The 14934-nt window shown below is 39.2% G+C and overlaps 1 protein-coding gene across 1 annotated transcript in view; it reads left to right on the forward strand.

Moving 5' to 3' along the window:
• Positions 1-13758, forward strand: part of LOC145776222 (uncharacterized) — a 30249-nt gene extending 16491 nt beyond the window's left edge. The window contains exons 9-17 of the mRNA XM_082587627.1: positions 21-94; positions 391-495; positions 848-1063; positions 1314-1451; positions 2287-2412; positions 7379-7504; positions 7872-7976; positions 8275-8391; positions 11970-13758. Coding sequence (XP_082443753.1) covers positions 21-94; positions 391-495; positions 848-1063; positions 1314-1451; positions 2287-2412; positions 7379-7504; positions 7872-7976; positions 8275-8391; positions 11970-12095 — 1133 coding nt within the window. The 3' untranslated portion in view covers positions 12096-13758. The remainder of the gene's footprint in view (positions 1-20; positions 95-390; positions 496-847; positions 1064-1313; positions 1452-2286; positions 2413-7378; positions 7505-7871; positions 7977-8274; positions 8392-11969) is intronic.
• The last annotated feature ends 1176 nt before the right edge of the window (positions 13759-14934 follow it).

Below are 14934 nucleotides of genomic sequence, written 5' to 3' on the forward strand. Positions count from 1 at the left end.
TATTCAAAATTTTCTTGTAGTTCTTTCTGCTCCACACCTCAGCCGCCTGGGAATCGATCAATCTTCTCTGAAGAAGGCCAGAGCTTGGGACGAAGTATGATATGCTACATTGTGAATTCTGAACTATTCAGTATTCACATCATATTAAAATATTAAATAAATACTTACACATGAAATTGAACTTGTTTCGATAAAAAGTCCTTGCTTTTATATTTCGGCCAATGGATGGTTGGACGATTCAGCTTAAAACAAAAGTAACAAAGTTTCCACTCATCAATAAATAATAAATATAGTCTCTGAGTTTAAGGTTTTAAATAGGTTTCAACGAACTGAACACTTTCCATTTCCTTTGTAATGACTGGTGCTAGTGAGTGAATCTCTTTTGTTCAGATTGCGTCCGATGCAACTGATAGAAGCGAATCGCCTCAAGAATGCCTAGAGTTTGCCTGCACGACAAGTCACGCAGACCAGGAATTGAAAGCTTTGAAAGATAAGGTTGTTTTTTTATTCCAATTCATTTCAAACGTGCCATGCTGCTTGAAATAAAACAAGATTAATTTGATGGATGTCGGCGAAAACAACGTCTGAGACGGGGAAACTTTTGAAAAATCTACTTTTGTTTAGCATTAAAAAAAAAACACTCTGATTTTGATGAAAATTTATTTCCATATTCTTTGAACCTACTGCCCGCTGGATGTTAATGATCAAGATAACTCAAATTGTGCGCAAAAGTTGGAGTAGTTTTGTTTTTGAATGGTACGTCAGGATTGAAAGCTTATGGGTTTTCCCCTTTTGCGCATAACTCTAAAGAAATATTTTAACAGTTTAACTAATTATGATATTTCAGTGCTTGAAATTGCAAGAAGAAGCGACTGAGCTGAGGAAGCTCCTCGATAAGGAAAGGAAAATCCGCATACAAGTCGAGGAGTCGGTGGCCCACGCGTCTGAGGAAGCGCAGAAGCAAATCATGGATTTAACCAAGAAGTTAACTGATCTCGAAGGTCGGATGGAAGAGGATAAAGCTTGGCGGAAGAGAAAAGAAACGGAAGATGACAAGCGACTGGTAAGTGGTTTTTACTCAATCACGAGTGTGAGTGCATCAATCCCGGGTACTGGTGCTTTTGTTTCCACGATAGCTTTGAGAATAAGAAATTTGAACTCTAAGGTTAATCAAACTTTTTGAAAGTTTTTTTTTTTCATTAGTTGTAGTCGTTTAAGTGAAAGCTAGATTTCATAGCGAAATGATGTAGTCATTGTTAACTGATCTGTTGTTTAATAAAAATTCGCTGCTAATAACTGCTGTTTTCGTACAGTCTACCCTTCAAAGGGATCGCGAAAATTTTAATACGGAATTTCTCCAAATAAAGAAAGAAAATGATCGCGTCAGAACCTTCTATGAGAAGCACAGAATGGACCTGAGCAAAGAACCTGTGCTTGCCCTTAACCTGGAGGTTTGTATTCATCCCAGACGGCAAATCAGCCGTTTAATCAATGTAAAAAAGGCTGATTTACCGTCTGGAATGTAGCAACAAGATTTGATTGACCGCTAATCAAGGATTAAAAGAATCCACGAAATCGTCTTTGATTGTGACAACGGTAGGCACGGAACATCTCAAACCCGGACTGCAAAAGCCAAAGTTACAAAAATAATAGTAGCTTAGACAATGGTAATGACCAAATTAATCATTCCCACGTGTTGATATTCGCTCACGTCTATACACTTATACCGCAAGAAAACGATTCTACCTCTACCTGTCCGCTACAGTACATTTCACTAGATCAGTAAATAACAAATTCACAAGCAATCCAATTACGTCACAGTGCAGTCAAAATACAGTATTTGAACTTACACGTACTTTGTACATAATATTATGTATAGTAGGATTTGGCAATAGTGACATTGCGCTACAGTGACACTTTTTAGAAGGTTCTTCCAGGTGTCACTGTAGATCTCCTGTACCATCGTAACAAATGCTGGCTGATATCACAAATATGGACGGTGGTTCTTAAGACTTGGAGAGTGGGGTGCGCAGCAAACAACGACAACATCGAAAATCTAGTACAGTAGTCTCCGCTTATTAAGACCACCTCCGGACCGGACGATTTCGGATTATGAAGCGTGTGGGCCCATTGAGCGAGAGACAATTCTCTGCCACTCCTATACATTCAGTAACATCTCACCTGACCACATTTGGCTTAAAGTGGGTGCGCCTATTAACCGTCGGCTTAACAAACGCGACTTTTGTACACTGCCACCATGGCGTCTTGAATGCGGTATTTTTGCAGGGATTAAACTTTCAAGTTCGCAAGTATCGTGAAGCGTTGCTTGCGGCGAGGGTGGAGAAGAGCCACGTAGAATCGCGTCTGCAGAGCAAGCTGGGCTTCATGCAAGAGAGACTCAACGCTGAACAAGTGTGTATCTTGGAAAGTAGGGTGGGCTGAAAAACCCTTTTTTGAATTTTAAAGAGAGGAGGTTCAAAAAGCTAGTAAATGGACCTAAAACTCGTTTCCCAAAATTTTGGAGAGTGGCCTCCTCTAACGACCGTGTCACCCAGCCCAAAAGATCAATTAAAGGTTAAATTGAGCTATCTCGAGAACTACTTGTTGGAAGGGGGAAACAAGGCTCAAAAGGAGCAGAAATGCAAAGTTTCTACATGTCCTAAGAGACCTTTTTGTTGTAGTTGCATTAAAAATTAAGTTATTTAAAAAAAAACGCTTTTTATGTTAAACCGAGAGGTCAAAATCACACAAATTGTAAATTATAGGGTTATATCAGTTCTGCTGTTGTAGCATATTGTAAAAGTTCTCTGATCCATGTGGAAATTTGTGATTTTGCTTTATTTTAAACCAGGATGGAAAATATATCAGCATCCAAAGTTTTGCTAGCAACACCAAATTGGTTGAGATTTTCTGTTGCGGTATAAAAACGTAGCATGCGACCAGCCAGGGTCAGCCACCTTATTTGGACCAACATCCACCATCAGCTTCAAGTCTACGTCAACAGATATAACCATTAACACCAAACAAACGACTTAAGTATAGTTTTGGTCTGCACTGAGACTACCAATAAAAAGCGAAAATGAAAGGATTTGTGAAGAAATAAACGTTCTTCCCGGTTATCAGCACAAGGCTGAGCAGTGAGCACTCACTGGTACAGCGAGCAGTTGCGATTTGCTAACCACAACGGTGTAGCTTCCACGCTAGCTATTTAGACCATCCAATCAGCTATATATGCGAAACTGACGAGCCTAGTCTCATGAGCGAAACACGGTGTTTATCGCTGTCAATTCTTGCTACAATTGGCTGCCGAAACACGAAAAGTTTTGGTTGAAAATGGAAGAAAAGGTGAAATACCTCTATCAGGTTGCCTGGCTCATATGTTGGACTCCTTGTTTTGCCATTTTACCTATAAAAATAATAACCCTTGAGCTGTAACAGTCACAGACGGCTAAGAAGCATAAATAGGCCTAAATACAATACACTATTCAGCAAAACTGATATAACCCTATAATTAACAATTTGTGTGATTTTGACTCCTAGGTTTAACATTAAAAGCGTTTTTTTTTTTTAAATAACTTAATTTAGTGCAACTAGAACAACAAGGTCTCTTAGTACAGTACATAGAAACTTTGCGTTTCTGTTTCTTCTGAGCTTTGTTTGACCCTTCCAGCCTAAGTAGTTCTCGAGATAGGTCAATTTCACCTTTATTTGATTTAGCCGTTAGAGGGGGCCACTTTCCAACATTTTGAAAAATGAGTTTTGGGTCCATTTACCAGATTGTTGAACCTCCTTTCTTTGAAATTCAGAAAAAGTGTTTTTCAGCTCACCCTATTAAACAGGTTTCTATGTAATCATCATAATTTATATATATATTTATTTATTTATTTGCATCAGACCCAAGATGGTCCATATCACAATCAAACATAAAAAGTAGAAACAAAGCAGATACTCAACTCCGAAGAGCTGAGTCATAATGTACCAAATACAAAGATTGATTTTGAGTTTATGGTAAGCACTGTGATACTTGTCTGTTTAACTGGCTTCTACAAAGAAAACTGCTCAAAAACCATCTTTGTAAGCTTTTCCGATCGTTTTCTCGACCCTGTTGAAGTCTATCATTCCACCACTCTAGGGCAGGAGTGCGGTGCAAACACTCCCCGTCGAGCAGTCATTTTTTGTGATTTAGAACATAATCTACAATACATGGTTATTAGGGTGGCTCTTATTTGGCAAAAAATGAAAAAAATTTGAATTTTGTGTGGGACACCCTTTGAAAAGGTGAGGTTGTCAGAAAAAATAACTCTTGCAAAAAATTTTTGAATTTGAAATTGATTTAGAGGTGGCCCTCCCCCCCTAAAGTTTTGCGCCCTCCTCCCAAATACCAAATCTGCATATCTCAAAAACTGCTTGAGCTAGAGATACGGTTTTTGTGTCAAAAGATGCAGAAAGCATGATTTCCTATCTGCTTTCTGAACAGTGATTGCGTCTATCTTGAGTAGAAAAGCAGTTATTAGAAAAAACCTGTTTTCGGTATTCTAGCACAAAACAGTGCTAAACAAGTATTGTGGCCCAAGCTATTCAATAAACAAAGTTCATAAACTAACCTGTAAAACTGGTAAAGCAATAAACGAAATAAGTATTTCTAAACTTTTATGCATTCATGCATAGCTAAAATGCCCGTTTTTTGTCATATTCCTTGGAGAAACTCTTGAGCGTAGAATCCGCTTTCAAGCTTCAGGTGCTATGCATCGCACTTGTTGCATGGCGAAGGCGATTTATGCAAAAAGCTTGGTCTGCATTTATGGTATCTGTCCGAAGAAATGGTTGGACTAGCCTTGTTTGACTCTCGATTGTCTGTGGAAAGTAAAAAGCTAATGGTGGCAACCATGTTAAATGAAACAGCAGAACGTCCACCATGGAGACGAAGCATCAAAGTACTGTAGATGCGTTTCTTAGCAACAAGGGTCTAGAACAGTATTGCACCTCTAATTCAAAATGGCTTCAGCTGTTGGGTGAAGAACTGAAGATGAAGCAATAATTATACTTTCAAAGGATCCTGCTCATTGGACTGAAGATGGTGCATTTATTCAAGCTTTACACATGGCGAAGGGACTTTCAGTAGTCAATGACAGAGCAGAGAGAGGAGTTGCTCTAAGTCTAATCCCGGATTTTAACAAACTCCCAACTGATGATGAGTACCAACTTCAGTTTCTTTTGCAAGTTGTTACTGAGCACAGGAAACTGTTGAATCCAAATTCCAACAAGAACAATATTGTCGATTCTTCTTCGTTTAAACCTTCTTTGTTACTCCAGGGGTCAAGGGGCTCTGTCTTTTACCACCCTTGGGCAGTGCCGATGCGGTTTAGATGCTTGAGCAGGTGTCGAGCAGCAATTGCATTGATTCGTCATCCAGTTCAAGCAGACCACGCACACCATTTGGCGCAGTTACAGATGGTGTGGTCTGTGGTTTGTTCCTCTATGCCGCACTCACAGATTGTGGATGGAGCCATCCCCCATTTGTGCATGTTTGAACGGAATAGTCTCACTCCAGTAGCCTAGTACGCAGGCGGTTGTGCCACACCCAGGCCTTCCTTGGCAAACTATGCATTCTGGTTGGATGGGGGCTGGTGTCAGAGATAAAACTTTAGAGCCTTGAGGAGTTCTTCTTCTACTCTGAGCTCCATTTGTTGTCCTCCCAGGTAGCCGCGCTGATGGATTGGTTTTCAGCGGTTTTCATCAGGAGTTGTGCGTCACATACAAATGGGTGTCTCGATTTCAGTTGCCGAGGATGCTCGATTGCTCGCTCACAGACTTGTAGAGACTTGAGTGGAGCAAGTGGTTGGGGTTCGTAGTGCAGAGAAAGAGACAGGATGGCTTCTTCGCGACAAAACTCAGCTGGTTGGTTGCCTGCAAGGACAGGGAAATTGTCCGATGGTGTAGGTCGCAGACATCCTGTCACAATACGCAAGGCAATATGTAAAATATTGTCGATAATATCGCTTCTTGCAGTACTGACCAGAATTACATTTTGAAATGAACATCGTTACCAGTGTTCCCTCTAAGGTGCAAAAATTAAGAAAAAAAACGAAATTTTATAGACGGTTTCGTGGTCACAAAAAAGGTTGTAAAATCAAGATTTTGTCAAATGCGTTTTTTTCTAAATAACTGCTTTTCTACTCAAGATAGATGCATTCAATGTTCAGAAAGCAGATAGAAAACCATGTTTTCTGCATCTTTTAACACAAAAACCGTATCTCTAGCTCAAGTGGTTTTCGAGATACGCAGATTTGGTATTTCGAGGGAGGGCACAGAACTTTAGGGGGGGAGGGCCACCCCTAAATCAACTTCAAATTAAAAAAAAATTTGCAAGAGTTATTTTTTCTGACAACCTCACCATTTGAAAGGGTGTCCCAAGCAAAATTCAAAAACTCAATTTTAAGAGCCACCCTAATGGTTATTGGTTATTGACGAGTGAAATATAGTGCCACGTTGTTGCTTGCCATCTGTTTCTCAACAAGCAACTCGGATAGATAATCGGAAGTTGCTATTCCTCACTTGCGGAAAAGCTAGCAGCTGCTTCTCAGCTGGAACTTGCATGTTGATTCCAGAACGTTGTGATTCTAACTCAATGGATGGCAAGTTGCTTATTGGTTCGTCCCCATAACTCAATCGGTCAAGCAAAGAAGGTTGATCTCACAGTTATTGCTGTAGTGCAGCGCATTATCATTCAGCATCATCTATCTATGAGATTGAAGAGTTCACAAATGATAACATTACACGCAGAAGCTTACTCTGTCGATCACAGTAACTTGGTATTCGTCAGGGGTTTAAAACCTGTGCCAGTGTGTGAAACTGCCTGGGCTAATATTCTGAAAGGTTTCTCGATCCAACGATTTTCCCAATCGCTTATTGTTGGCGATTGATTGTGCAAGAATCCTTATCGTAACCGAGAAAGCTTCTTTTGGAGCTTGATTTGGATAGTTTTGGATACTTGTAGACCAGAGGCTTTGAATCACCGACACATGCCGGCCCGGTTACCGAGTTTGACAGAGTAAAGTTTCCGCTTGTTGTTGAGTGCTGTGGGTTAATTATTCCACCTACTAAGTGCTGCTGAAAGGAGAACAGCTCTTAAAGTTGCGTTGTTGAAGCGTACATCTCCAAATCCAAACATGCGCTACTTGATCTTGCTATTCCTTCCTGCAGAAACTCAAGCGCTTAACCAATTTAGTTATCCATGCATCTGACGTTGTATGAGTGACAATCTTATCACAAAGTATTGTGAGTCGAGGTTGTGAAAGTGGAACGTAGATTTCATATGAAAGAAAGTCGTGTCGTATGACTGGTTTTTGATATTGTGTTTTTTCTTTCATTTTTTTAGGTGGCAAAAGAGCAACTTGAAATTACATTATCAGCTGAACTAGACCAAGTTAATAAGGAACTAACGACACTTCGAGGTATAAAAGGAAAGTTACACAGAGAAGCATCAGAGAAGCGAGACCTGCTGGTTTGTATTGTGTCTGTGAAAATGTATCAAATTGTATCGAATTGCCAAACTAGTACCTTTGGCCTGATGGCTGCGTTGTTATGGTTAGCAAATTGCAATTGCTCGCGGATTTAGTGAATACTCAGATTTGTGCTGACTGCCAGGTAGACCGCTCCTTTCCACTTAATAAATATCATTTCTGAAGGGAAGCACCTACGGTTTTGCATGCTTAGTTTTACATGTTTGCACGCGAGTTGCTGCTTCTGTGTTGGAAACGTCACCGTGGCTGTCACATGTGTTTGCAAAGAAGTTTTGTTACCAGCACTTCCGTTCTATTGTAACCTTCCACGCCATGATTGCAAAACAAGCTTTCCTTTCTTCCTTTCAGGCCCAAGCCGAGAAGGATCAACTGTCGTTTGATTCGATAAGAAACAAATCTAAGGAAATCATCAAGGGCTTGAGAGAAAAGCTCAAAACTGAAACAACATTGAAGGTGATTGAGAGATAAAACCAACTATTTTCATAGTCCCACAATTTCGTTAGTCTCACCTCACAATGAGACTAAATTGTTGGAGTTATAATCGCTTTAATTTGCTGCTCGTGTACTGTAATGAAAACTATATTTAGATTTGTGTATATCTTTTTTCCGCTCAGAATTTTTCTTGTTAATTTTCTGCTTCTGTGTCTGCCACGCGCACTGAGTGTTTGCGAGTCTGAATTGAAACATCGAATCACTTTAATTGTGCACGTCATTGCGTAATTGTAATTCCTTCTTACCTTTTTGTCGCAAGGAAGAGCTAGAGAGTAAACTTTCAGCAACCAAAAATCAAGTCTCCTCCCTGCAAGATGCTCTTAAGACAAGCGAACAAGTTCAGCAGGATTTTGTTAGACTCTCACAATCCCTACAGGTAGATAAGACGATGCTTACTTCGTTTCTGGTCCGTAGCTACTCCAGCCAGAAAGCTAGTCATTTTTTACATTGATTCAACGTCTGCAGACGTTAAATCAATGTAACAAGACCGATTGGCTGTGACTAACTTTTGTGTTTAATCACGAAAGTTGTCATTTGTATGATTGACGTATGTTCTGTCCTGCTGCTGCATGTCAGAACCTCGTCAAAACTTCTTACATATTGTAAAAGTTTTAGACGTTTTTCTGTTCTTCGCAAATTTGTTAAACCCACGTAACAGTAAAGGCTCGTATAGACCAAGCTGGATCTCATAGTTGTTATGACGCGTGGTGTATTTTCTACTGCGGTTATATTTGGGGGGAGTTAATCGGCTTTTTTTCAAATTCAACTTTAGCTCTGGTTTTAGAATACAACAGAACATTCTAAGACCTCAGGAAAAAAATCCACTTCCGTCCAAAAACCTCCACCTACCTTGAAAATTGCGTAATATTGTATGGATGTCACTTTTTGTTTACGGCATTCAAAGTTTTCATTTGCTACTGTACAAAAAGACAACAAGCGCACAAATCAAAATGACCACTTTTCCTGTTTTTCGATGAAACCAAAACCAGAAAAACTGTTTATGGCTGTCTTGCAACATTATTAACGTGTTTTAGTAAAGTAACAAATACTACTTAAACTTTAAATGCCATAAACAAAAATTGACGCCAAAGCAATTAAACGCAAAAAGTAATTTTCAGGGAAGGGGGAGGTTTTGGACGGATATTTCAATTTTTTCCAGAAGTCTTAGAATGTCCTTTTGTATTTTAAAATCAAGATTAAAATTGCCCCCCCCCCCCCCTAGTTATATCAGTAGTATTTCTTTTTTGTGTCATTAATGATGCTCTTGCAATATTTAAACGTTGGCACCGTTTGGTAACCATCGATGTATAGCGTTGATGCTATCATATTGTTCACCAAGATTAGTCATTTGTGGAGGATAAGAAGACGAAGAAGCCAATACCCGTGTTCACTTCATGTATGTAACTAATTGTCTTGCCAAGGTACCTCTGCAGCGTCGTGGATCAACTTTTACAGACGTTGATTACGTGAAGAACTGCTTTGCTTGTTGAGATTGCTTCGAGTTGGGAAGAAATGTTTTTGAGTGAAGTGCATGCGCTCTTGTTAGTGCATGAGTGTGTATCTGGTGTCACCTAGCTAGCAAATCAGCCTTTTCTACATTGATTCAACGTCTGCAGATTTTGAGTCAATGTAGAAAAGGTCTGATTTACTCGGGGAGTAGATTGTAATCGATGACTGGTAATTCCAAATATTGTTTTCAATGTCGCACAGTTGAGGTTTAGTTTTATATTCTAAAGCTCCAGCAAACTAACAGAATCACATCCTTCTACATAGATTCAAAGTTTCAAGACGATGAATCAACAAAAAAAAGAATTGATTTGTTATCCACATTAACGTAGTCACCAGTAAAATAGCCTAACCATCTGGTTCCACGTCCGATTATTGCACATTATTTGAACAAATTGGACTCTTCAATGGTTGCTTTTTACTTGACTACTTAGAATTTAACTTTTGACCTTTCACGACTCTTGCTGATCCAAATAGTATTGAGTAATTAAATTGTAGCTATGCCTGCCGTGGTAAGATTACGGAGGGAGGGTAAATTTTTGTTTCGCTCGAGCATTTGTTTACCTTGTGTTGTGATCTATAAATAATTATCGAAAACAAGTTTTAATCTATTTTTGTCGAAAAACCTTCTTGCCAGAGTTGACTGCAAATACAATTTGACTCTCTTTGAAGTTGGCATTGATGTAACACGAGATGTCGTGGTATTCGTTGGTGAAACCCAAATGCTCTCAGTACCAGTGAGTGCTCACTGCTCAGCTTTGTGCTGATTTGCAAGTGAACTTCCTTTTCCATGGTTTAAATCGCAAATATAGAAATCTGGAAAGTATGCCCTTCTTTGGAAGTCTTAACCAGGGCCTCTGAGAGAAATTTTCACTAGGGGTACGAGAAGTCATTCCGGGCCCCCCTCTCACTCCGGGCCCCCTTTGCCTTTGGAAAAACGCGTGATGTTTGCTTAGGCGTATTGCACACCATACAACATTTTACTGCAGAATTGGACATCTGTGCACAATAATAGGATCAGGCTGCAATAAAACTATTATTTAGTGTTTTGTGTTGTGCATATCATGTGATCTGTCCTCGCCAATTTGTGTAGGCCATCCTGCATTGAATTCGTGTGTCAGTTGTTAATGGTGCTGTTGAGAGGTGTCGCTTGTACAGCTTTAATGTAAATTCTTCAAATTGATTCATTTATTTCTCTTACATGCAGGCCCGGATTTAAGAGAGGGCAAAGGGTGCAGGTGCCTCAGGCCCTCCAACTTTTAAAGGCCCCCAACTTTTAAAGGCCCCCCCCTACGTGGAAAAAGTGTGGTTTTGTGTTTTTTTTTCTTTCAGCCTTTGAAGTTTCTGCAAAATGCTGTGCAGTGCTGGATTAATGCTACTGTAGACGTAGAGGTGGTTTTTTGCGCCATAGGCACAAAAAAAATTTTTGCACGTGGCCCCCCCGATCTAAAAGTGGCCCGGGCCCCCATCATGTAGCTTACATGTAGCCTATAATTATTCCTGATGAGGACACTATGTGATGTCGCAAAACGTTGGATTTAGTAGTTTTTTTTTGTGTGTGTTCAATTTCAATTAATAAAAAATGTTAAATCCGCTAATGTTACTGAGTGTTATATGTATCTGGTACAAAAAGTCAAGCTCTCTACCAAGGCTCAAACAAATTGACCAATAACCTTTCTGCATTAACTTTTGCATTCACCACATGTCTAGCAGAGGTGAACGAAGTCACTTGTTTTTTTGACTCCGGTTCCGCTCCGATTCCGAAAGTATTGACTCCTGCACCAATTCCGAAATTCATTTTGAAGTGAAATAAGCGTGAAACTACCTTTTTCAAATAATTTTAAAAGAAAACACAAAAAAGCCCCAAAACTTTTTTCTCAACCCTGCTTTTGCTACCCTATGCCCCCCTCTCCCGAACAGGAGAATTCAACTTTTATGTCAACTTTTTAATCAACTTCAACTTTTGTCAAAAATGTCAAAAATTCAACAAATGTCAACTTTTTATTCAACTTTTTAATCAACTTCAACAATTTCACCAATCAACTTTTATGATTTAATTTCGGGTGCTTTTAACAGAACATTTTTGCACATAAAGCATTAAATCATCACTTGGGGCCCCTGATTTGCGCGCAATGCACTCAAATACTTTTCCGGGCTCTTTTGCTAAATTACGGGTCCCCCAGGACTAAAGAATAGCAACTTTTATGCTTGAATTTAGTCGTTTAGAATGGCTTTAACCAACATTTTTGCGCGTAAAGTATAAAATCACAATTTTGGGCCCCCCAACAGTCACAGGCCTGGGCCCTCAAGGGTACGTCGTACCCTCCTTACCCCCTCTCATAGGCCCTGGTCTTAACCGTAAACATCCGTAAGCAACTTTCCCCTTTTCCATCAAACCCATTCACGTGATTTTGATCTGTGTTGTATTAACTGTTTTTTAATGTTTAGATGAAACTGGAAGAAATAAGGCAGAGAGAAGAAGGCGGGGTTTTCTCCAAGTTTAATTCTCACACCGCTTCGAAACGAACTGATTCAAACTTTGACTTTCAATCGAGTAGTCGAAGTCCGGACTAACCAACGTCACATACTACAGCTAGCTAGCCATAACATCCATTCTCACACTGTCGATGAAGTGCCAATGCGGAATGGATTGGTTGCCTCATAGTGAAATTCCGTTTGAATAACCCAGATAGCAAATATAAACGACTGATTTGCTGTCTGGGAAAGTCATTCTTGACGCTGCTCTGACTTCAAAGCCACCGAATTTTTTTTTAACCTCATCGCAGAACCTGAAACAAATGTGAAATCATCTTTTGCTGCCTTTTTGGCTTCATAGTTTATCGTTTGAATTTTAAGGTATATTTTTTCAGTTGTTTGTTTGGTTGTGGTACGATTTAGAGTACAACATGACGAATATTCTTTTGTGGTTCTGCGCAACATTTCCTTCTCGGCTGGTGCTTTTTCGCCCAAATTACTATCGCTCAACCCAATTGAAAAGGATATTCATGTGAAACATATGTCTCTTTATTATAACTTATAGTTTTTACACAGCTTGCTTTAAACGCCTTTTCAACAAAATAGTCTGACGAGTTTAAGTCGGTAAGTTGTTTTGAGAAATAACTCGCTTATTCAAAAGATGTTGACAACATCATTCAGACTTATCCTGGACAATGGACTTTTGTGTATTGTACTTGATTGTGCACATTGTTGCATGGAAGCGTTAAAATATTTATTTTGCCCAGAGAGCTCTTAGCTAATAAAATTAGTTCTTTTTTGCGTTGATCCGGCATTCGATTGACCGACTAATGAATTTCACATTGACTCGACATTATTGTTGTTCATAGTATTGTTCATAGATGTTTGATATGGCATCGTCTGCAGACGTTGAATCAAGGAAAATATAACTTCTTTTGTTTCTTGGTTTAGTTTCATTTTTGTCGTGCTTGATGTTGTTATTTAAACGTAGCCCCGACTTAGGGCATGCAATAATTTTAGAAAAAATGTTTTTGCTGTTGTCTTTTGTCATCAGCTTTGTTGTGCTAAAACAGTGTTTCCTAGTTGTTTTCAAAGCCCTTGCACCATTCCAGTTAGAGAAAAAGAATATATTTCCATTAATTAAACGTATTCAGACGTCAAAGTAATGTAAGCAACTGAACATATAAGCTGTTAAAAGTTGTATCTATCGAAACTTGTGCACCTGTTACTATAAAGCATAAGTAAACAAGTCAAGTGTTCACCAACTCGAGGTGTAGTTGCTCCGATTAGAGCTGTGCATTCTAACGTACTCATATTTTGCAAGATTTCAATGTCGGTATGATTTGTGACAAGCTTAATTTCGTTTTGGTAAATCACGCATGCCCTTCAAGTGATCGTGCAGGTCATTTGTATTTATCCACCAATGTCCAATAGTTTTTTCAAGAAGTTGCCGTTGTCTTTTACCTTGCAGCTGGCGCGTTGACAGAATTCTTTATATATTTTTGGTACCGTGGAAGTCATATCTACGACAGATGCAAAGTTGTTGTCATCATTCAACCCTTTTAGAAGTGCACATAATGCAGTTATGTCGTGCTGCTTTTTATATATGAAAATCATCATTATTGGGCAACAGTGTTGCCATTTTAAAACGAATTATATGGCTAAATAATATTGATACCTCATCACCTTTTCGGATGTTCTTGATTCAGTGATGAGATAATCGGAGATTAAAAGCGCTTTCTGCAATAAACTTCATGAAATATTTTGTTTTCTACATTGATTTCCAAGTAAGCTACAATATTAGTCTTGCAACCACATCATGGAATCAAACATTTTGCAAGGAAATTTTAAAATAAATAAAATTGCAACCATACGAGTGAGACCATCTCTGATATGGTTTACATTAAAGCGATTGTGTGGAATTTCCCTTTGAATCCGAGCCTGGAAGTGGTCAGGAAATCAAGACGAGGTACCGGTAGCCCAGTTAGATTAATTAGTCATGTGAAATTCTTCGAATTTTTTAGGTACTCCCAGGGCCGTTCGAAGATAATTCTTAGGCCCTGACTGTACTAATGAAGGGACCAGGTCCCTCAAACAAAATGTCTTCGAGGAAAACAATAAGAATCGCAAGAAAACGCGGTGTTTTTGTCGTACGGGCAAATTTTATGCTTTTAAAATAATTTCGGCTCCAAATATTCGCGACTAGGTATCGACGTCGTTGATAGGCTATCTGTGCTTACCCAAATCATAGATGCTGTAGCTTTATTGCTAGTGAAAAAGACACGTATTCAGTCAGCACACTTTGGAAACTTTCAATCTGATGTTAACAGTCCTTGCATTAGAACCGAACCTGTACTGTAGTAGTAGCATTTGTATTTCAACAGGCGTAGGCACGGCCGTGCGTTTCTTGTGGACCTTACAAGCCTGCCGTACATGTTTAAAAAATTACACTTTTCACGTAGACTAAAACATTTTTCGGTTTCTTCAGCTAATCGCGACAACATTAAAATGTCAGAAGGAAGTTGTTGTTGCATAAGTTAAGTAGCTTACAACAAGGCTAATATGTCAGCCTAGCCTATGTAATTAAACTTGGGCAGACACTTCAACCATGTCCAATTAGTGTTTAGCAGGCAAGCTTGGTGTTCCGTCGTCAGCAGTGCACGTAGCAATTCAATTTACAAATGCATTTGCGGCTGTGAAGTGTAGGCGACGCCGCTGAATTGTCAATGATTGTCCCTAAATCACAATCCGGAAACAATATTTTGTAGAGAAACCTGCTGTTAAGCCTAAGTTTCAAATCTGTGTCTGCCAGCTTAGTCTTGTCGCGTGTGACAAAGACAGCTGGTTTCTGTCGCTGTGCCTGATTAGACCTTGGCTAACTAATCTATGTCGATTAAGTTATAGTCTTAGTCGGTTATCTTCGAAGAGTTTGTAAATT

The sequence above is a fragment of the Aplidium turbinatum genome, chromosome 1, assembly GCF_918807975.1.
Source record: "Aplidium turbinatum chromosome 1, kaAplTurb1.1, whole genome shotgun sequence".
Taxonomy (NCBI): Eukaryota; Metazoa; Chordata; class Ascidiacea; order Aplousobranchia; family Polyclinidae; genus Aplidium; species Aplidium turbinatum.